This window comes from Oryzias latipes, chromosome 16, assembly GCF_002234675.1.
Source record: "Oryzias latipes chromosome 16, ASM223467v1".
In the NCBI taxonomy this organism is placed as follows: domain Eukaryota; kingdom Metazoa; phylum Chordata; class Actinopteri; order Beloniformes; family Adrianichthyidae; genus Oryzias; species Oryzias latipes.
In genome coordinates this window covers 20,384,381-20,406,791 of record NC_019874.2, presented here as the reverse complement: position 1 = coordinate 20,406,791, position 22,411 = coordinate 20,384,381, and the positions used below count along the sequence as shown (strand labels likewise).

At 41.4% G+C, this 22,411-nt stretch overlaps 1 protein-coding gene across 6 annotated transcripts; it reads left to right on the top strand.

Moving 5' to 3' along the window:
* The first annotated feature begins 1,610 nt into the window (after positions 1-1,610).
* Positions 1,611-21,972, top strand: chd4 (chromodomain helicase DNA binding protein 4). 6 transcript variants are annotated; one of them, XM_023964430.1, is made up of 40 exons: positions 1,611-1,859; positions 2,117-2,318; positions 2,775-2,899; positions 4,723-4,968; positions 5,073-5,188; positions 5,284-5,383; positions 5,465-5,678; positions 5,796-5,917; positions 6,008-6,131; positions 6,285-6,457; positions 6,893-7,138; positions 7,352-7,555; positions 7,676-7,887; positions 8,073-8,204; positions 8,285-8,384; positions 8,474-8,665; positions 8,932-9,132; positions 9,259-9,396; positions 9,524-9,645; positions 9,740-9,913; positions 10,001-10,142; positions 10,228-10,477; positions 10,563-10,687; positions 11,402-11,494; positions 11,583-11,724; positions 11,911-12,080; positions 12,202-12,391; positions 13,404-13,490; positions 14,294-14,385; positions 14,511-14,644; positions 14,717-14,861; positions 14,965-15,121; positions 15,629-15,714; positions 15,822-16,050; positions 17,728-17,784; positions 17,916-18,080; positions 18,178-18,286; positions 18,670-18,802; positions 18,886-18,996; positions 20,843-21,972. In XM_023964430.1, the coding sequence occupies exons 2-40, from the start codon at positions 2,255-2,257 to the stop codon at positions 20,876-20,878; spliced, it is 5,658 nt and encodes a 1,885-aa protein (XP_023820198.1). In that variant the 5' UTR covers positions 1,611-1,859; positions 2,117-2,254; the 3' UTR covers positions 20,879-21,972. The 6 variants fall into 6 exon arrangements, with proteins under 6 accessions (XP_023820198.1, XP_023820197.1, XP_023820196.1 ...); XM_023964429.1 differs by having other exon boundaries at positions 1,613-1,859; positions 12,205-12,379; positions 18,886-19,081; XM_023964428.1 differs by having other exon boundaries at positions 1,613-1,859; positions 12,202-12,379; positions 18,886-19,081.
* Positions 21,973-22,411: the final 439 nt, after the last annotated feature.

The window sequence follows — 22,411 nt, the reverse complement described above, 5'->3', positions numbered from 1 at the left end:
TAAAAAAAACTAATAATATCTCATGACTAATTACCAAACCAGGGGAAACATGATTTTCTGACAGGTCGTAAAGCCCTGACCTTCAAAATAAGAGGTTGGTCCTTCCATAACTGCAGTTTTCAGCAATGGATTAAATGTGAACTAAGATCTTATGACATAAGAGATCTGATGATATTGATATAATAGAGGAAAACCCCAGTTCACATGCAACAGATGACTCTACAGAAGTCTTCTTTGTCTGTTGGTCGCATTGGTAACACATACAACAACAAAACATAACTGAAAGTGTGCCCAGTCAGCAGGAGCAGACTCATGATTTGACCATTTTTCCTATACGCAAGGGTTTGTCGAATGATCTTGCCAGATCCCAACAATATCGATGCAAAAGAAGCAGACAATATGCTATATATATATGTTCGTTTTGCGGTTGATAATCAATTAAATTCTTGTAAACATGTAAAAATTAAACACCAAAGCAGATAGCAAGTTGAATCATAAAGTAATCTTATTTCACGCCATGTGGCTGTTTTGTCATCCCTTCAAAAACAGGACATTTAGGAGCAGATCTGTGTATGAATGCATTTTAAATCTTTCACCCAACAGTAGACTGAAGTCCAGGGATACCTGTTATCATTCCTGCACCTACTGGGCAGAGAAAAGAGGTGACACGTTTGCAGATGTAAGACAGATATTTCAAACTAGCTGTTATAATAGAGACGTGAGGCCTTGGGGTACTTCAGGAATCCAAAATTGGGTGAAAAACTTTTCGCACTGGGCTTTAAAAAATGTTTTGGGGGTTCAACAGGTTCAGATGATTCAAATCAGATGTCAGACGACTAATTTGTGTTTGAATTTTTTGTGACTTTACTATTCCTAAACTGAAAAACTCAGACCAAATATTTGGATAACTCATGGTAATGTCATTTGTGATTTGTGTGAGCGTTTGGGATTGTTCTGATCCAAATGACACCGTTCTGCACTTTCTTCTTGCTCACCTGTTGGCCTTCAGTGTAACAGAAGGAGTCTTTGTAGTGAGCGAGGCAGACGGAGAGCAGTCCTCTGAGGCTGTGATAACACTGCTGTGACAGGAGGGCCGGCCTACTTTAGGGTCCTGTTACGCCGCCCTGCTCAGCAGGCCTCTTTGACCTCCACAGAGCAGTGCTGGCATGTCGTTTTACCTGTGTGAGGAGGAACACGCAGATTTCTGCCTGGATGGCATGGTGGTGCCCACACGCAGGTGGATGGGGGGTATGGCATGAACTGGACCCGGTCTCTCCCTTCTCTTTTTAGGTGTTGCATATTATGGGATGCATGCTGTCACTGGTATAGTATTATGGTCTGTCGGAGGGCAGGGAGGGGGGTGTCACCATGACAACAGCAGGGTTGCTAAGGGGAATGGGACTACTAGTGGAAAGGGGAAGGAGTGTGCATGCTATGAGTCTGCTGCATGCATGTCGAGCACTGGTAGTGTACGTGCGCGCGCGCGCGTGGTGGAGGGGGTGGGGGAAGGCTGAGTATTATGGTCTGTCCGTTGCGAGGTAACTATGCAGAGTCCTGTGTGAGTGTGGGAGGGGGGGCGGAATATTATGGGATGTCTGCCCCCTTTGTGTGTTTGTGAGGATGTTAGCTAAGATCTGGCTATAAGGCTTAGGGGAGAGAGGAGAGGGGGACCGAGCCGCGTGGTTTGGGTCATTTTTGTGTACCCCCCCCCCTCCAATAAATAATTAGAAATATCCGCCTATGGCTTCACTGACGAGCAGTCGGTGGCATCTCAAGCAGAGAACAGCCTGATTGTGATCAACTCCTGTGCGCAGAGAGAGCACACCTCGAACCGGGACTGCACTGTGACTGACTCTACAGTAAGTTTCCAACGCGAGAAGGTAGGGATTTGAACTTTTTCCTCTTACGCGCCGCTTTTGATCAAACACTGTGACTTTACTGTACATGTGTACAGTGTGTCGCACTTTGTTCACTCCCATGTAGGGATAGAAATGCAGGTATTAGAATTAAACTTGTTTGAATAGACAGGTGTACAGTTAGATGTTGCGCTGACAGCAATTAATTCAACATCTAAGCCGTTCTATTTATTTATTTATCTCTCTCCCCCCACCCCCAGCGCCCACTGCCCCCTCCCTTCCTGGACACCCCCGGTCCATTCTCCACGTCATTTTTCCCTCCTCCCTCGCCGACCGAGGAGCAAGGTTTACGAGGGATTAATTCGACCAGCAAGACACACATTTGAACGCCGGGAAAAATGTCGTGCAGCGAAGAGGACAGGGAAGACTTTGGACTCGATGATGAGAATTCACTTCTGCACGGTAGGCTTGAGAGGTTTTTTATTTATTTATTTCCCTCCCTCAAGAAGGTCCATCTCTCTGTAACTTGAGCTCGCCTCCAACCCAATGCTAACACTTAGCCGAGGCTAACCAGGAGTAGTCCGTCCACTCGCCATGACAGATTAGTTTGCTAACTTGGCGAGCAAGTGTCCATCCCCGCGCGTTTTATTTATTTATTTTGGTTTTAATCCATTCTCCCTCCATGGACCAGCCTCCTCGCAGGTGTGGGCGTGAACTGTCAAAGTTTTAAACGGCATAATAAGACGGGCAAGTTTTAACCTGTGCTGCTGTGTGCGCGCATGCGCGTGCACGGACATTTGCCAGCCGTGCCGGTGCGCGCGCGCGCGGTCCCCTGTTGTTTTTCCTCCCGCGCGGCCTGCAGCAGCAGCAGCAGCGGTGGCTGCCTGACCCTCACTAACGCATGTGTGGCTCCGGCAGATGAGGATGAGCCGGAAGATGCTGTGTCTGACGTAGAGGAGGTACCCAAGTCCAAGAAGAAGAAGAAAGCCAAGAAGAGCAGCCGAGAGAGTAGGAGCAGCAAGAGACAAAGACCCGTCCGAGAGGTCAGACTGGAATTTTCTTTTAAAATACTTTATCAGCTCCTGATGCATAGTTTCTAATTTCTAACATAGCCAGAAGGATTACATTTAAATGCAAAATGTCTGTTTTTTCTTCAAATTTGACTATTCAAATTGCATTTAACCCAAGATTTGTTTACATTCCTTCAGAATTTTTACTCATATGTTCTATTTTAACCATCTCCTTTTGCTTAGTAGTTGCTAAAATCCTTCTCTGTAGAGCCAGTTTCATGCTATTAATGCATCATTTACCACTCATGTCCCTTTATGAAGAGACAAGACCTAATTAATCTCTGAAATTCCCTTGTTCTAGAGAAATTTAAGTAATGCAGAAAAGGTGCATCAAACGTGCAAAAGACAATTTCAATTTTACACATTTGCAATATTTGGTTTGGTTTAGTTTATTTCAAACATTATAAAAACAACAACAGTTAAATCATCACACTTACTGAAATAGTCAGTCATTCAAGAGTCTCCGTAGAACTATGACAAGAAACCCACAATTTAAGTATATAGCATATATTATAATATTTGTTATTTTAACCACCTAAGGTAGTGCATTAATATAAGTTAAACTTATACATCATATACAGTCTGAACAGTGGGTGTCTGAGTTTGTAGATGCATACATCCTCTGCACAATGGATGTCATCTAAATCAACTTCCTGCTGTGAGTCCACTGGGCCTCCCAGGACAGACCTGGCCCTCCTCACTACTGATTTACTTAAAAATCACTAATTTACTCAAGTAAACGTATTTTACTTTCTCGTGAGAATGTTTTTTTTTTAAGTCGTTTAAACAAATTTAACAACACGTAACGTTTTATTTGCTAATTATGAAAATACAAAAGATTCCAGCTACAATCGCCAGAAAAAACCAAAGGAATTTACACAAGCGAGCGGCGGAAATTTTGAAAGTAAATGATTTTTCTTGTAAAAATTAAGAATTTCATTTAAAAAAACAACAACTCAGAATACATAACCATCGTCTGTGTAACCTGCACTGGAAGCGTGTGGTGCAAACCTGCGACATAGATTCATGGATTTAATGACCTCACTGCTCGTTTGCCATAAGGCTGCTTATAACCTGCAGCTGCAGCGCTGATGCTAACATGTCAATCACATGACAGCGACTTGATGCTTTCAGGCGTGTGGACAGCCTGCTGACCTTGAAGATGGTCGTTCGAGTCGAAATTAAGTGCAATTAAAGCAAAGTTCATATGGTTTTGATGTTGCTGGCTGATGAGTTGTTTAGAATGTAGCAGGACAAAAAACATGTGAGGAGGTAATAAAACCCTTTTGAAACTGGAGAATAAACATATTTTAATTCACAGTTTGTTTTCTAGACATGAAGACTCGCACACATGCTCATTATAATAAAGATGTATTTCAAATTAAATCTGAACGAGCAATATCACGCCACTGCATCAAATGCCTATATTGTGTAGTCAGATTATAAAGTCAAATTTGTTGTAAACATGACATTAAATGGATAACTTTTCAATAATTGCTCTTTATTTTGGATATTCTGTGTAAATTGTGTGTCCTTTATGCATGAAGCTGCTCTAATGGTCATGTCATGTAGATAATTTGCTTATTTATTTATTTTTTTTGTTGCTAAGATGTACTAAAACATGTTCTGTCATTGAGTGTCCTTTATATTTTGGGTTATAGTTTACAAAATTAACTATGAATGCCCTTTATGTGATGGTTGTACAGGGATTTTATAAACTGACTATCAAATAGAACGTGTAAAATCACCTTCATAGGAAACAATACGTCATCAGAAAATGGTTCTTTATCTTGTAGGAGTTGCCAGTCAGCTCCCCAGAGAACCTGATTGGAATTGATGTTGGAGAGGGGGATGCAGATGAGTTTGGTGTGCGGTCAGAGAGCGAAGGAAGTGATTATGCTCCTGGGAAGAAAAAAAAGAAACGCTCAAGCTCCGCCAAAGATAAGAAGAAAGGAGGCGGGCCCACGGAAAAAGGAGGTTCGAAAAGCAAACGCAAAAACCCGGAACCAGAAGACGACGACGACGATGAGGATGATTGCCAGGTGGGAGCTCATTAATGCAGATTAAATATTTTAGTTTTAGCAAGAAGCAAAAACGGACCCTTTTCCAGTTGCTATTTTTAAACTTCTCCCTCCTTGTGCTGCAGCCTAAAAGCTCCACGCAGCTGCTGGAAGCCTGGGGCATGAAAGACATTGACCATGTCTTTACTCAGGAAGACTACAACTCCCTCACCAACTACAAGGCCTTTAGCCAGTTTGTCAGGTGAAGAAAGACCTCTTGGATTTTTTCGAATTGCTTCGTCATCACAGATTTGCGCATGGATTCAATTATAACCTGCATCCTTTGTGTGCCACCAGGCCTTTAATTGCAGCAAAGAACCCAAAAATTGCTGTGTCCAAGATGATGACTTTAATGATGGCAAAGTGGCGAGAATTCAGCACAAATAACCCCCTGAAGGTATTAAAATGCTTAAATAACATTGTTCTTAACTCTAAATAATTGTAAAGGTTCTCAAATTGATGTTTTGTTCCTTTGTAGGGTTGTGCCACTGCTAATGTAGCTCTGGCAGCTGCCAACGTGGCTGCAACTGTGGAGAACATGGTGGTTTCAGGTACTGATGGGACAGAAAGCATTCCTGCGGCTCCTCCTGTTTCTACCTCTACTCCTACTGCTCCTGCTGCTCCGGCACCAGCTGCACCCGCAGCCGCACCCGCGCCTCCTCTTCGCAAAGCCAAGACTAAAGAGGGAAAAGGTACAAACGGCTGAATTTTTTAAGAGGAATGCCCAATTGTATTGTTACTTTAACTGTATGCATGCAAATTACAGTGTGCGGTTTTAAAATCTCGCTTGCATGGCTGTTACTCTGTAGGTCCAAATGCACGGAAGCGGTCCAAGCCTGCGCCCAAACCTCCTCCAAAACAGAAACCCAAAAAAGTGGCTCCTCTGAAAATCAAGCTAGGAGGCCTGAACAGCAAAAGGAAGCGCTCATCTGTAAGAAACAAGTCATGTTTATCTTTTTATTACATTTGATTTTAAAAAAGCGACTAAAGTCTATGTTTCCCTCTCTGTTTTCTCAATTAGAGCGATGAAGATGAGCCTGATAATGACAGCGACTTCGATGATGGGAATTATTCGGTGTCAGATGGCTCAAACCGCAGCAGTCGTCTGAAGAAGAAAGCAAAGAGTGCGAAGAAAAAGAAGAAAGGTACTGGGATGCTGGATGGTTGCAATACAATGAAACAAAGAACATTTCACGCCAGATTAAGAAACGGGCACCGCAATGAAGGCCAAAGTTGACAATCTAATGAATTCTTGCACTTCTGACAAATGCTGTCCTGTAAATCTCTCGTTTCTGCAGTGGAGACAGAAGATGGTGATGGATACGAGACTGACCACCAGGACTACTGCGAGGTGTGCCAGCAGGGAGGGGAGATCATTTTGTGTGACACCTGCCCTAGAGCGTATCACATGGTCTGTCTGGACCCGGACATGGAAAAGGCACCAGAGGGCAAGTGGAGCTGTCCACACTGTGTAAGTGCAGAAAAGTGCAGAAATCTTGCAGGGTTCTCTCCATTATTGTGGAATTGGGGAATGAGGAGTTTCAGACCAAACGAACTATGAAGATAATTTGAAGAAAAATACATTTTTGTTTCCGTTGAATTAAGTTCTTGTTTTTTTTCTTCCTTTGTTCTCTGTGAACACACATCTATGCACACACCCCTGTTGCTCCATTCATCCACTGTTATTCTTCACCACACGTCTGACCCCCCTCTATTGTCTACATCTTCTTGTCCCTCCACTCCTTCCTTCTGACATAAAAATACGCACACCCCACCCCCTCCCTTCACTCTTCAACCCCCCCCCCCTTTTTTTTTTTCTTCTTTCTGCATTCCTTCCCTGTCCATCTGCTCCCCCACCCACCCACCCCACATACACGCCTCCTCCCGTCTGTGATTCTGCCTCCAGGAGAAGGAGGGGATCCAGTGGGAAGCAAGGGACGATTTGTCTGATGCCGAAGGGGAGGATGATGATGACAGGAGGGATGAAGGGCTGGAGGAGGAAGACGATCACCACATCGAGTTTTGCCGTGTGTGTAAGGATGGGGGAGAGCTGCTCTGCTGTGACACCTGCCCCTCCTCCTACCACATCCACTGCCTCAATCCTCCTCTTCCTGAGATCCCCAACGGAGAATGGATCTGCCCCCGCTGCAAGGTGAGTCCCGTGCCCTGGCACATCCTCACGTGGGTGTGCACGTGGACTGCAGATTTCTTTTTATACCTGCGACATTTTTTGTCTTTATCTGTACAGTTTTAGATCAATCTTGACAGTTATGCTTGTTTTATTTTGAAAATATAACTTAACATTTTAGTGTCATGCTGCTTTTCAAAACAAAGGTCTCATGAAATTTGTGTTTATTTATAACAGTGTCCACCGATGAAAGGTAAAGTGCAGAGGGTTATAACCTGGCGCTGGGGTGACCCCCCGCCCCCCACACCTGTCCCACGGCCTCCTGACCTGCCTGCGGATGCCCCTGATCCTCATCCTCTAATGGGCCGCAGAGAGAGGGAGTTCTTTGTGAAGTGGTGTAATATGTCCTACTGGCACTGCTCCTGGGTGAAGGAGCTGCAGGTATGTTATTATTATTATTATTATTTTATTTTATTATATTATTTTTTACCCATCACCCTTTGCTTTGATATTTGTAACCAACCATCAAGTTACCTAACAGCCTCTTGCTGTTCTCTACAGTTGGAGTTGAACTGCCAGGTGATGTTCCGCAACTACCAGAGGAAGACCGACATGGATGAACCGCCCCCTGTGGACTTTGGAGGGGAGGGGGATGATGACAAAAGCACCAAAAGGAAGAACAAAGATCCTCTCTTTGTCCACATGGAGGAAGAGTTTGGTCGTTTTGGAGTTAAGTTGGAGTGGTTGATGATTCACCGTGTCCTTAACCACAGGTAAGGAACATTAGGGACTAAGCGTTTACAAAGTAAAAATAAATGGGAACTTGAGTGGGATCTTCCGATCAGATGTCGACTGCTCTACCTCAGCACCATAGCCGCCCCAATTATAGTTTGTTTCTAAAATGTTTTGCACTGAAATTGTACCAAAGAAAAATAAATAAGATATTTTTTTATGTTAGCGTTGATAAGAAGAACAACGTCCATTATCTCATCAAGTGGAGAGATCTGCCATATGACCAGTCAACCTGGGAAAGTGAAGACATGGACATTCCTGAGTATGATCCCTACAAACAGACATACTGGAATCATAGGTACGAAGAAGGTTTCATTTCACTTATCTTAAAGTATTCAAAACCTTCAAAGTAAACATTTTTCTTTCTTGTTTTGTTAGAGAGCTGATGATGGGCGAAGAGGGCAGACCTGTCAAAAAACTCAAAAAGCAAGTCAAGGTGAAAAAAGCAGAACGTCCTCCAGCAAATCCAATTGTGGATGTAAGTTTTGGAAGAAAATATTTCTTTAGTATTTAGTATTTTCATGCAGGAATATAGCATTTACAAGAGTCCGTTTTCCTCCCTACCAGCCGACCATCAAGTTTGACCGTCAGCCCGAGTATTTGGACAGTACCGGTGGAACGCTACACCCTTACCAGCTAGAAGGGTTGAATTGGCTGCGGTTTTCCTGGGCTCAGGCCACAGATACCATCCTGGCTGATGAGATGGGTTTAGGCAAAACTGTTCAGACGGCCGTTTTCCTCTACTCCTTGTATAAAGAGGTGTGCATTTGTTGTTGAGCTTTATGGGGGCCCTTAGTTAACCGTATTATTTTTTTATTCTGACGCTTTGTCCAGTCGGTCCTGCACTGTCATTCCGTACAAGTGTTGAAGGTTTGCGACATGTGACATAAACAAATTTTGTCCAACGAAGGGGAGGGGTTCAAAGAAAAGAGCCTTATCCTAAAGGCAGGACAAGACAAGTTATTTCTGTTCACTTGCGTGCTGTGCAACATATCTAACAGTGAATTGTCTTCCACCGGATGCAGGGTCATTCCAAAGGTCCCTTCCTGGTCAGCGCTCCTCTCTCCACCATCATTAACTGGGAAAGAGAGTTTGAAATGTGGGCACCTGACATGTATGTGGTTACCTATGTGGGTGACAAAGACAGCAGGGCTGTAATCAGAGAGAACGAGTTCTCCTTTGAAGGAAACGCCATCAGGGGAGGGAAAAAAGCTTCAAAGATGAAGGTAGGTCTAGCAGCTGTTTGGCAGATTGTTAAATGTGTAAATTCAGATCAGGGAACTTAAAACACAGGATCGTATGATTAAAAAATGTCTTGAAGCTGGTTTGACTGTGTTTCCAAACCTTTACAGAAAGATTCTCCAGTTAAGTTCCACGTTTTGCTGACATCCTACGAGTTGATCACTATTGACCAGGCTGTGTTGGGCTCCATTGAATGGGCTTGTCTAGTTGTGGATGAGGCTCACAGACTCAAGAACAACCAGTCGAAGGTAAATCTAAAATCACTTTTCATGATTGCAGTGCTTTGATGAAACATGCAGCAGTGAAAGTATAACATGAACTCCTTTGTGCTACTTAATGTTTTTTTTTTTTTTTTTCATTTTCTGACTGTTCTAGTTCTTCCGATTGTTAAATAACTACTCACTTCAGCACAAGCTGCTACTGACGGGAACTCCTCTTCAGAACAACCTGGAAGAGCTTTTCCACTTGCTGAACTTCTTGACCCCGGAAAGATTCAAGTCAGCGCCTCTTTATGTTTGTCACAGTGCAAAGAGTTGTTTTTCTTAAAAAGGCCACAGTGAAAATCTTACCACATTTCTTTTTGTTTTGCAGTAACTTAGAAGGTTTCTTGGAGGAATTTGCAGACATTGCTAAAGAAGACCAGATCAAGAAACTCCACGACATGCTTGGACCACATATGCTCAGGAGGCTAAAGGCCGATGTATTCAAACACATGCCTTCAAAGACGGAGTTGATTGTTCGAGTGGAGCTTAGCCCCATGCAGAAGTGAGTCCAAATGCACACCACCATAAATTTAATACGCTCTCTCTTTGTCCAATCATTATGATCCTCATCTGTCTTTTTGTTACCCAGAAAATACTACAAGTTTATTCTAACACGCAACTTTGAGGCCCTGAACACTCGAGGAGGTGGAAACCAAGTCTCTCTGCTTAACGTCGTCATGGACCTCAAAAAGTGCTGCAATCACCCCTACCTCTTTCCAGCAGCTGCCACAGTGGGCTTTTGTTTTATAGTCTTATCTTGGAGTTATTTCCATCTTGGCACTGCAGCTTCGTCATGCAGTCCCTCTCTGTTTTCAGGAAGCACCAAAACTCCCAAATGGCATGTATGAAGGCGCTGCTCTAACCAAGGCTTCAGGCAAGCTCATGCTGCTTCAGAAGATGATGAAGAAGCTGAAGGAAGGAGGCCACAGAGTCTTGGTTTTCTCCCAAATGACCAAAATGCTCGACTTGCTTGAAGACTTCCTGGAGAATGAGGGATACAAATACGAGAGGATAGATGGAGGAGTCACTGGAAACATGAGACAGGAGGCCATCGACCGCTTTAACGGTGAGCATTCATTCTCAATGTTTTTCTCATTGGACAAAAAGGCTGCTGGCTTTCCTGACGTGAAGTCTGCTTGTTCTCCCGACAGCTCCTGGTGCTCAGCAGTTTGCCTTCCTCCTGTCAACCAGAGCTGGTGGTTTAGGTATTAACCTTGCCTCTGCTGACACCGTCATCATCTATGACTCTGACTGGAACCCTCACAATGACATCCAAGTATGTCTGAGGTGGAACCTCATCGACTACGTTAGGGCTGGGCGATATGACCAAAAAAGAAAATCTCACATTTTTTTCCGCACCAAATTCTATTTCTGATTTTAATTAATTTTTTTTCCTCCCTCCTTTTCCTTTCTTTTAACAAAAAAATTACAAATGACAGAACATATTTAACAAAAACGGTTTCATTTTAACATGTCCTTTGAAAAATTGTTTCGAACAGATCGATTAAAAGTAAAAATGTTTGTAGAACAATGCAGCAGTTATGCGCTACCACTAGCTGGAGCCTCTCATGGAGAGGGACACCACACACACACGCCCTATTACCTCTGTTTCAGGTGTTGAAACAAGTTCCTCGTACTCCCACTTTTGGTAGCTGCAACCTTCAGTCACATTTTGCAGTGTGTGGTTTGATGCTCCAACTTTGAAGTCAAAACCCCCCTTTTCATACCGTGTGCGCTTGTGTGGCCCGCAGAATAAACTCCAATTTGTGGCTGTTTTTCATGTCTGCTCGTTGCAATAAACGGGCGGACTGACCTGAAAATGTACAACAGAAGCCTAATAAAGTAAATTGCTTTATTGATTTTCCCCCAAACAAATCTTCCAAAACGACAAATTCAAATTAATGGATAAAATCGGTTTATCGCCCAGCCCTAACTCCATCAGGATGTGTGTTTTTTGGGCCTGTGGTTGATCATGTTCCATGTTCTGTAGGCATTCAGCAGAGCTCACCGTATTGGACAGAACAGGAAAGTGATGATTTATCGTTTTGTTACCAAAGCTTCTGTTGAAGAAAGGATTACACAGGTCTGTCAAGGGGAACTCTCCCAACTACAATTATTACATGTTTTCAATTCTTGTAATCATCAGCTCATCTGTTTTTTCCTCATATTAGGTGGCAAAGAAGAAGATGATGCTCACTCATCTCGTAGTGAGACCCGGTCTTGGATCCAAGACAGGATCCATGTCAAAGCAGGAACTTGATGATATTCTGAAGTTTGGTACTGAAGAACTTTTCAAGGATGAGATTGGAGATGGTGAGAAAACCATAATTCTCCATGAGGCTCATCTCACAGAATTCCTTTATGATTCTGCTTTGAAGACAAATGTTCAGTCTCCACATTTATGTGAATTAAAAAAATATATAAATCCCACTGTGCTTTCAATGGAAGGTGTTTCCATTGAATCTACATTATGTTATTCTTTTCTTCTTTTGCCTTAAGGGGACAACAAAGAGGACGACAGCAGTGTGATCCACTACGATGACCAGGCAATTTCCCGTTTGCTGGACCGGAACCAGGATGCCACAGACGACACTGAGATCCAGAGCATGAACGAGTACCTCAGCTCCTTCAAGGTGGCTCAGTATGTGGTCAAAGATGAGGACGACGAGGTACATTTTCTATGCATGATGGTGTCTTACTCCTGAACAGCATTTAACCCTTTTGACAACTAATGGGCGTTTACAGAACCGTTCTTAAGAGCTATAAGTAAATTAAATGCTTTCCTTTGAGGAGGATGAGGTGGAAAGGGAAGTGATCAAGCAAGAGGAGAGTGTCGATCCGGACTACTGGGAGAAGCTGCTGCGGCATCACTATGAGCAGCAACAGGAAGACCTCGCCCGTAACCTGGGCAAAGGCAAACGAACTCGAAAACCGGTCAACTACAATGACGGTTCGCAGGAGGACCGAGGTATTAGACAGGGTACAGAACATAATGCAACCTCTTTTTGTGTGTGCGTGTGTGTTGTGTGCTGTTGGTGACTTGTGTTGATGTTGTTTTTGGTGTTAAATGTATTAGACATTGTAGCCTTGCTGTTTTAGAAGGTTAGTTTATTTTTATTTTTTAAGCTTTTATTTCTTTAAAAAATTAATTGCCAGGAAGTAATTAAGTAAGTAATTTATTTTGTAGTCATTTATAAATAAAGTGCTGATATCCAAAATTAGTTTGATATTTTGTCCATAAATAGCTGAAACAATAAGTAGTTTTTAGCTTAACCTGCTAGTGTCAATTTCATTTGTATTTATTGATTGGCAAAACTTTCCAGCTTTACAATTCAGATGTGAATTTTGACAAAACTTAGTATATATCATATATATTTATATATATACCATCAATGTTTTGGTGCTCCTACTCTTATTTCATGAAGCACACAAACAGAAGTTGAGGTAGGAAACAGCCAACATTTTACTCAAATGAATAATCACAAGCTGTTCTGCTTTTAAAGTAGGACCTTTATACAAAAGAATAAGCAGAATTTAACAAGTTTCAAGCTAATTTGTTTGTTTAATTCTCCTCCCTAATCTGCTGTACTAATCAATGGCAGGAAATAGAATATAAAACTTAAATAAATGTGCTGTTAAAAAAGCACACGGTTCCTCTATTTCGTCTGCAAATCAACAATGTGGTCCTGTTTACGTATTACTCCCCACTTTTATTATTTATTCTAAATGCAGAAATGTCAAATGCAGTCTGCAATTCCGTCTTCTGCATTTATTTCAATTAAAAAAACTAAGTTCTAAAAATGAAAAAAACAAAACAAAATATCTGTAAGGAAAGGAAATTTCAATTTAAGAAATTTTATCTGAGCTATTTTTTCAGGAAATACCTGCTAGCAAGTAGAAATTATTATTAACCAGATTGTGTAGTATGTCCATCCCAAACGGCTTTTTGTCATACTTTTAAAAAAATAAATATTATTTTTCTCTCTATTTAGACTGGCAAGAGGACCAGTCGGATAACCAGTCGGACTACTCTGTGGCCTCAGAGGAGGGTGACGAAGACTTTGATGAGCGCAGTGAAGGTGAAGCTCACTTAGCTGGCTGATTCTGCTGAATGATGTTGGTGTTGAAGTTCTTCAGGCTTCATTTAAAAAACGAATCAAAGCCTTTATGTTAAACAAAGGCTGTCCAGTTTAAGCTCATTAATAACCAGCCATCCAACCGCCCCTGCAGATGTTTGCTCAGATTCAGACGACAGCTACGATGTCCTCATCGACAACTTCAACAACAACTTACGAAACAGGACATGTCCTTGCATCGTGTGCTTAGACCGTAGAAAGGCGAGAAAAGAAAGAAAGACGAGGAAAAGAAGAAAAGGGAAAGCTCAAAGGGAAAAATGAAATCATCAGTTCCTTTCCAGCCAAAATGCTTTCAACTTGTCCTAATATAGACTGTTAAGTTTTTGTTTGTTTGTTCCAAAACAGTTGTTTATTTTTTTAAAGCGATTCTCAGTAATTAATTATTGAACCTGACATGTTAATAGTGTGCAGTAGGACATCTGTATAAATCCAGTCTTTGTATTTTTGTGACATTATGGCTCTGTTCAAATAAATATAACTCTGCAGTGCCTTGGCTTTGCACTGACTCTGAAAGCAGTACCCGTCCTAAGAAAAGGCTTAAGTAGAAGTGAGGAGAATTGTTAGAGGGACAGCTTCAGCAGGACCAGCGGTGAGCCGTAAGTGAAACATCTGCTGGACAAACACAAGCCCACGATCATTCACCATCATTCAGTTTTTAACTCTTCTCCTACAGCTCTGATGAGTTCCTGTCTCTTGGAATTGGTGGTTTGTTTTTCTGTGAGGTGACCGTGTTTTCTTCTGAACAGCCAACGCCCGCAGACCAAACCGCAAAGGGCTGAGGAACGACAGGGACAAACCTCTGCCTCCACTCCTGGCCAGGGTTGGTGGGAACATTGAGGTGAGCTTCTGCTAAAACTCCCAAACCTTTAGCCTCTGATCTCTTCTTCTCTTCCTTCACGGAGGGTTTTGGGTTTTGGTGTAAAATGTATAGAGAAATGTTTGAGATAGTTTTTCGTTGGTTAGGTTTTGGGCTTTAATGCACGGCAGAGGAAGGCGTTCCTGAACGCAGTAATGCGTTATGGGATGCCGCCCCAGGATGCGTTCACAAACCAGTGGCTGGTCAGGGACCTGCGTGGAAAATCAGAGAAAGAGTTTAAGTCAGTATCTCGAAGATTTCAGACTTTTTGAATTTAAAATAGTCTGTGACTATAAGAAAATCTTCCCTGCAGGGCCTACGTTTCTCTTTTTATGCGACACCTTTGCGAGCCAGGAGCAGACGGAGCGGAGACTTTTGCGGATGGCGTTCCTCGAGAGGGTTTGTCAAGGCAACACGTGCTTACTCGTATCGGTGTGATGTCACTCATAAGGAAAAAGGTACATTTTCCCCCTGTGGCTCCATAACTCTCCATAATGCTGTGTGTGGATGTTTTAAAATACTTCAGAAACATTGAGACGAGGACGGATGTGTTGTGAACAGGTGCAGGAGTTTGAACACGTGAACGGTCAGTGGTCCATGCCCTGGATGGCAGAGCTGGAGGAAAACAAAAGGGCTGCTGCTTTGGCTGCAGGTGAAGACCCGAAAACTCCTTCCAGTGGGACCCCTGCAGACACCCAGCCAAACACACCTATCCCAGGTAAACAGGCATTTTTCACACCTCTGATTTATCCCATACTTCACAATCTCATGCACATCTGAAGCAGAAGGAGTATTAAAAAAAGGGCTCTGGACTAATTTGTTTTAAGTTGACAATATTTATCCAATTGCGGAACCCTCTTGGATTTAGAGGGGAAACAACTTCAATTTAAAAAATATATAAAAATCTAAAGCCAGATGGATGAATCAATCCTGGATGATTGAATCAATCAGTTTTGACTTCTACACCACATTATTTTTATTAAAGGAACTTGAATTTAAGAATTAAATGTAAATTTTTGATATACTGTACTGATTTTATTCCAATGAAAGCGTTTTTGGTTAAACAAAATGACTTGACTTGCACCCTCTTGTGGATGCCTCAAGAATTCTTTTTTTTCTTCGGTAAATCCACTTGGTTTTTATTCAAAGTTGTTAAAAGGGGATGTTAGGAAAAACAACCATGCAGAGTTTAACCCCTTGTGCAACATTTGGCTTTTTTTCACAGAGGATTTGTCTAAATCGGAGGACAAAGACGACGTTAAGAGAGATGGAGAAGATTTCAAAGCTCCTAAGAAGGGAGAAGATCCAGATGTAAATGTGATTCTTTTACACATTCACATTCACAACTGTTGTTCTGAAAGCAGCCACTGCAGTAAATAGGGTCTTTACTCATTTGGCGTTGAATGCCTCTTGTGTAGATCATCGAGATCCCAGATGAGTCTGAGAAGTCTCCTGCCCTCGAAAAGAAGGAAGACTTTGCTACCAGCAAGGAAGAGAAGGAGGAAGAGGATGAAGGAAAGGAGATGGAAGCAGAAGACATGAGCTTAAAGAAAGAAGAGAGGTCCGCCACAGAAAAAGACCCTTCTGCTAAGGTTAAGATTGAAAGTTCAGAAGCAAAAATGGATTCAGAAGAGGACAAGTCTAAAGGTGAGTCAAATGAGAGCTCTACGCTTCCATTCATAAGCCTTTCAGGGTTGTTGAAGAGTATAACAACAGCATATTTTTTGCATGGATTTACTAAATTTCACAGGCAAGTAGAAAACACAAGAAATAAATTCATGTTCATTTCTTTAGTGATTATGCAGCTTTAAACATCAACCTTCAAAACAAAACAGTCTGTTTAAAAAAGATGTTTTTCTACGTTCTTACAATTAACTTTTTTTGCCATGCTATTCTTTAGCCTTTTATTGTAAACCATATCCATGTAAATGATAATAAATTACCTTTGGCAAACAAAGGAACAATTACAATTAAATATGAGTTATTTACACCAATATCCAACCCGGAAGTAAAACGCCTGGATCTCTGAGGCACCACCTTGGGCGCCACCCATTTCATGACGTAGACCTAAAGTCGGCTTCTGCAGTGTCTGCTTCTTCGCCCACAAAAACAAACAACATCCAAACTTGCGCAACAATGAATGTGCATATTGTGCGTTAAAAACGAAAGCGTTTTTGCCAAACACCACTAGCTCCGTGGAGAAAGTTGTTGTTTGTGTTAGGCTGGGGGCAGTGCTGCCAGCACAGACTCTTCCTGGAAGGGCCGGTTCCTCACTTGTCTGCGACACATATATTTTATATTTTGGATAAACGATCTGCATTTGCAATGTTGATTTCTAAAAGTTATTTTTTCCATAATAATTTAAGTAATTCATCTTTGTCATGTGCTTTATTGATACTTCAGGATTCTTAATTCTGTCTGATAAAAGCTAAAATCATGTAATAAAATGGTTACGGTATAACGGGGTGGGATTATATACGTTCGCTTCCTTCCACTCCCTTTCAAGCAATATTAGTTAATAAGTCTAAGTATCCTAAGTTTGATTCGTCATCGTATGAGTGGATAACTGATGATTGTATTGTTGTTGTGTATTATTCTTATTTGATTGCTTGAAATAAACTATTTCAAATCAAAATCAAATCAAACCATGTGAGAACCCACTCGTTTTCATGGGTTGGGAGGGGCTGGTGTTTAGAGAGCAGGTTTCCATTGGAACATTCAGAAATGCACAAACGGCTAAAAATGCAGCTTTGGGGTTTCTTTTCGTGAGGAATGAATATTATAAAACACTCAAAAGCTCAAAAAATGGATTTAGCAAAGTACAAGCCCTTTAAATATATATATTTTTAAACTTTTCCTACGCCTTTAGCTAAATATGTACCCTTGGAATTCACTTTTTATAATCTGTGTTAAGTCTGTTAACGTGTAAAGAAGCTTTTGGAAATGTAAAATATTTCCTTTTAAAGACTAAAAGTAAAGAGCATATATAAAAACACAAGTTTAGGCTTTTCTATGGAGTTATTATAAAAAATGCTGTTTTAGTTTAGGCCCTAAAGTGGATCTACTGCAGGAACGCCTCAAATCCTACTTTTAAATTTTACCTAAACTGTTTTCTTTGTAACCTTATCATGAAAACATATGACTCTATAGCAGTCAGCAGTTTGCTTGTTTTTTTTTTATGGATGTTAGGCAGAAAATTGTTCCAGATTGTCTTCTTTTATAAATATGAAATATAACATTTTGTTTCAGTAATTCTTTGTCAGGTAAAAAAAATAAGTCAGACTTGCATTAACTTCCTCACTTTTAACTCTGCTTCCCTTTTAGCCGATGAGGGTAAAGATGAGAAGATGGACACTTCTTCCACTGCAGAGGAGAAAAAAGGTTCATGCAGAGAAATGCATTAGAAAAAAACCCTTTACATATCTTATCAATACTATCAGTATTGATTAATATTGGTCACCTCTTGGGAATATTGTCATTGGTGTCTAATATTTCGTAACTTTTTCCTGCAGAACAACAAGAGGAGAAGGACGGGGGGAAAGTGGAGGAGCCTGGAAAACTGCAGAACGGAGAGAACACCAAAGACGGAGGAGCAGCTGCACTGAACATTAGTGAAGAGAAGAAAAAAGCCACAAAGCAGAGATTCATGTTCAACATAGCTGACGGGGGGTTCACAGGTGGACAAACGCTCTTCCTCTTTCACTTTCTTTTTGTCCTTTTTCATTTCCGCCTGGTTTGATCTTTTTTTTTCTTTCTGTTTTTTTTGTTCCACAGAGCTTCACTCCCTGTGGCAGAATGAAGAAAGGGCTGCAACTGTCACCAAGAAGACTTACGAAATTTGGCACCGTCGCCATGACTACTGGCTTTTGGCTGGAATCATACAGTATCCTTTGATAGAGTGCCTGAATCTAATTGGTAACTTCTTCCCCCTCAATATTTTATTAATCTTTAGCAAAGTATGACAAAACATTATTTTAACATTTGATAGACTTCAGGTCTCTCAACAGAAACCTGCAGTGATTGAAATATCAATAGACCACCTATCAAGAGGCTAAAACATCCTAACTGAATTCTAGCTGTATTGAAAAATTAAGAAGTTGAAAAACTTTCCTTTATTTTATGAATATACATGAAAATATGTCTGCAATGGATTGAATATTAATCCCTAAAACCAACTCTACAGTGTAGCTAATCTGTACAATAAATCACTTTAATGACATGCAGATTATAGAACAAGGGAGGGTTTCTTGACTTTGCATCTCACAGACATGGCTACGCTCGATGGCAGGATGTTCAGAATGATGTGCGGTTCGCCATCATTAACGAGCCCTTCAAAGGAGAGATGAGCAGAGGGAACTTCCTGGAGATCAAGAACAAGTTCCTGGCTCGGAGGTTCAAGGTAAAACTGGCACGTCCTAACGAATTTCTCGGCCGTTCTTTGTCACGACTTACTGGTCGTTTTTTTTTCTCCCCCTCCTGAAGTTATTGGAGCAGGCGCTAGTCATCGAGGAGCAGTTGCGCAGGGCGGCATACCTGAACATGACAGAGGACCCGGCCCATCCCTCCATGGCCCTCAACACTCGCTTCAGTGAGGTAGAGTGTCTCGCCGAGTCCCATCAGCACCTCAGCAAGGAGTCCATGTCTGGAAACAAGCCTGCCAATGCAGTGCTTCATAAAGGTAAAGGACAGATAAAGGCTAACATTAAAAAATCAAAAATGCATCAGTGGCGTACATGCAGACTGTGCAGGAGAGGAAATGCTCCTCAAGAAAGCTGGTGTTAGACCAAGCTGGAAAATATCTTAGGTGATGTCAGCTGCAACAAAGCAGTTGACTATTTTACTCCAAGCTCCACTTGTTGACGTTCTTTCGAGGTGTATGCAATCGATGTAATTCCAGTGGATTCAGAAGCGGGGAAAGGCAACCTTCCGCTGATATGCAACACTGTACAGCGGTGAAGGGCTTATGCACACCTGCACCGTTATGCATCACTTGATGTTAGTAATGTGTTGCATTATCGGGCAAAGCCGATGCATCAGCTGATTCACATTGATAGCGTGAACTGTCGAAGACTCATGGTTTGTCAAAAAGTGTGTGTTATTTAGATGTTGCCATTGACATCTCTAGTGTTAAAGGGTTAAAATAGTTTTTCTATGTTTAGGGATTTAAGGATTTTAGTTGTAGATCAACAATTCACACTGATTTCTCTTATAGATTTTGTAGGGATAATCGTGCTACATGAAATTTGGTGCAACCTGTGATATTTAACATTATTAAGTTGCTTCTATTTGAATTAAAAAATAAACCTTTTTATGGTTTCATTACTTAAGCATCACTTAAGATTCTGGAATGTCAACACAATCTGAAAATGTCAATAGACAGGGATCATTTCAATATATTTGAGTTACATTGCAAAATTGAGGTCTTTGCTGTAACACGGGTCTTTTGGGATGTATTGTGGGTAGAAACTAGCAACAATTTCACAAATTTTTCAATGAAGTAGATGCAAATCTGCTCCACCTATTGATAAAAGGGGAAGTTGAAAAGGGAATCTTTTACATTAAAAAAGTGGTGTCTGTGGCGACAAACCTTTTATAGAGCTTCACAAACGATGTCGTTTTTTCATGTTCTATCATTTTCATTTATTTGCTGGTACACTGCAAATTTAAGCATTTAAAATGAAAATAATAAATAATTACTTTATTTAGTTTATTAATTCATTGAAAAACAATGGAGGAATGCAGGTTCATGTGAAACGTCTTTCTGAAAAAAACTGAGTCCCACTCCAATTATCCTTTGATCTATTCTAAAAACGTTTTAGGCAAAATCTAAAAGCTGTGTTGTTTTCCATGACATAGTTTCTGCAAAGCGGCAATAGTTCATTAGTAATTCACCTCTGAGTTGTGGGCAGGACTGTTGGTGTGGAATGAGCCTGCCTTCATTTCGCTTCATCATGTTGTTTACAATCTCTACCGCTAGCTTTCAGACCCTCACAACCCCAAACTAACATTAGTGGTGTCATACGTGTCAAATGTGTCAAATAGAATAGAATGCCTTTATTGACACTGTCCACTTGGACAATGAAATTGGAGTGGTCTCAGTTTCAGTGCAAAAAGAAAATCTAACAAGGTAAAGGTAAAGATTTTCTTTGGAGTGGGTCTTTGAAGTCGTGGTGGGAAATGACAGGTGGAGGCTCCACGTAGACAGGAATTCAAACTTTTATGTACATACGGACATGACAGTGATGCACAAGTGCTGTGTATTTAGCTTTGAACTAGTTAAACAATTCTAACAGATGAAGTTAAAGGTTTTTTTTAAACTGCTGAAACAAACGTTTTACAGCAGGAAAAGTCAAGAAATGTAAATGTGTAAATATTGATTAGATTAAACTAGATTGGTATATAAAACACAATTTTGGTTTATGTGATGCTGTGTCTCCAGTTCTCAAACAGCTCGAGGAACTGCTCAGTGACATGAAGGCCGATGTCACTCGTCTCCCAGCAACCATCGCCAGGATACCTCCGGTGGCCGTGAGGCTGCAGATGTCTGAGAGGAACATCCTCAGCCGGCTGGCCAGCCGGGGTCCTGAGGTCACAGCTCAGAATCCGTCACAGACTTCCCAGCAGATGCAGGTCCCTCGTTGAAAAACCTCTCCTCTGAAAGTAGTTTCTCCCACCTCACCGTCATGTAGCAGATGTTCTCCCCTCAACCACCACCAACCACAAAGCTGGGTTAGTCTGTCTCACTCTGCGTCGTCGTCTCCCCCCCCCCCCCCCCCCCCACGCCTGGAAGAGCTTCAGCTGCTTGGCTGGACTTGACCTGTGTGTGATACTGGGAGTGAACGGAAGCATAACGTCATTCTGTGTTGCCTAGTCGAGCGCTTTTCCTTTATCTGGAAACGGATTCAAATGAGCTGCCGGCCAGACTGACAGCAGGGTCAAATGTGTGTCACATGTGAATACTTAGGCAGAGGATTGACTGGAACAGAAGCAGCACGCGGGGAGTTCACTGATGCTTTTTAGTAACTTTGGGGTCGTTTTAAGAGTACAGGGGTTTGTATCATGCTTTTTTTCCCCCGTAGGAGCTTGTGAAATGATCAGTTAGGAGTTCTTTAAGTCTATTGTTTCACGCCAGAATGCGTGTGTCGAGAGGAAGCGCTTGTTGATGTATTAAACATGACATATTGATGTGCATCTCTACTGCAGAACGGCCGCTCACAGAGACTGTTACTGTCCCTTTTGCATCAGCCCGTCTGTCTGATCTGTCATTTCTTCCTGTGTTTGTACTCCATCCATCCTGCTATCAGGTGGCTCCATCTGGGATCAGCGCATTGTGCACCCAAACTACACCTTGACATTCCTAATTTGTTTCCTGAAATCGAAACAGAATAGGTCCACAGCTTTTAGGTACATGGGACGAGTTTGAAGAATTATATCTTGAGTTTTTTTTTTTCTCATTGTCTGTTATGTTGTTTTACATTAATAATTATTATTATTATTGTTATCACTTTGTTGTTTTTATTGTTGCTGTTTGTTTTTAAGGACTGCAATAAAAGGTCAACAAGTTCTCAATCCCTTGTATTTTTATTTTAGACAGGACAGGATTTTTATGTACATGTGGGTTTCAAATAAAGAAAAAAAACTATTTTTATTTCTATTTTTGTACATTTGTAAATTCAAGCACAGCCCGGACATGTTCATCACAATTTTATAATGTTGTATGTGTAAAATATGTTCCTACATTTTACAAAATGTGGCATCCTGTGGCTGACATTTATCTAAACAAATGTTCCCTTATTTTGTTTACACAAGTCATTCAGTAAATGTTGGCAGCAGTTTAGTTAAACATGATCATAAATGGACATTACATATAGATGAAACGACAATGAGCCAATGCATGTTAATAGATAAAAGAAAAAAGATGTTAAATCTGGATTCATTTTCAGAAAACGCTGGGAAAGAAGGGGACAGGAACAGGCAGATTTTCCCCCTCAGATAGTGGGGTAATTAG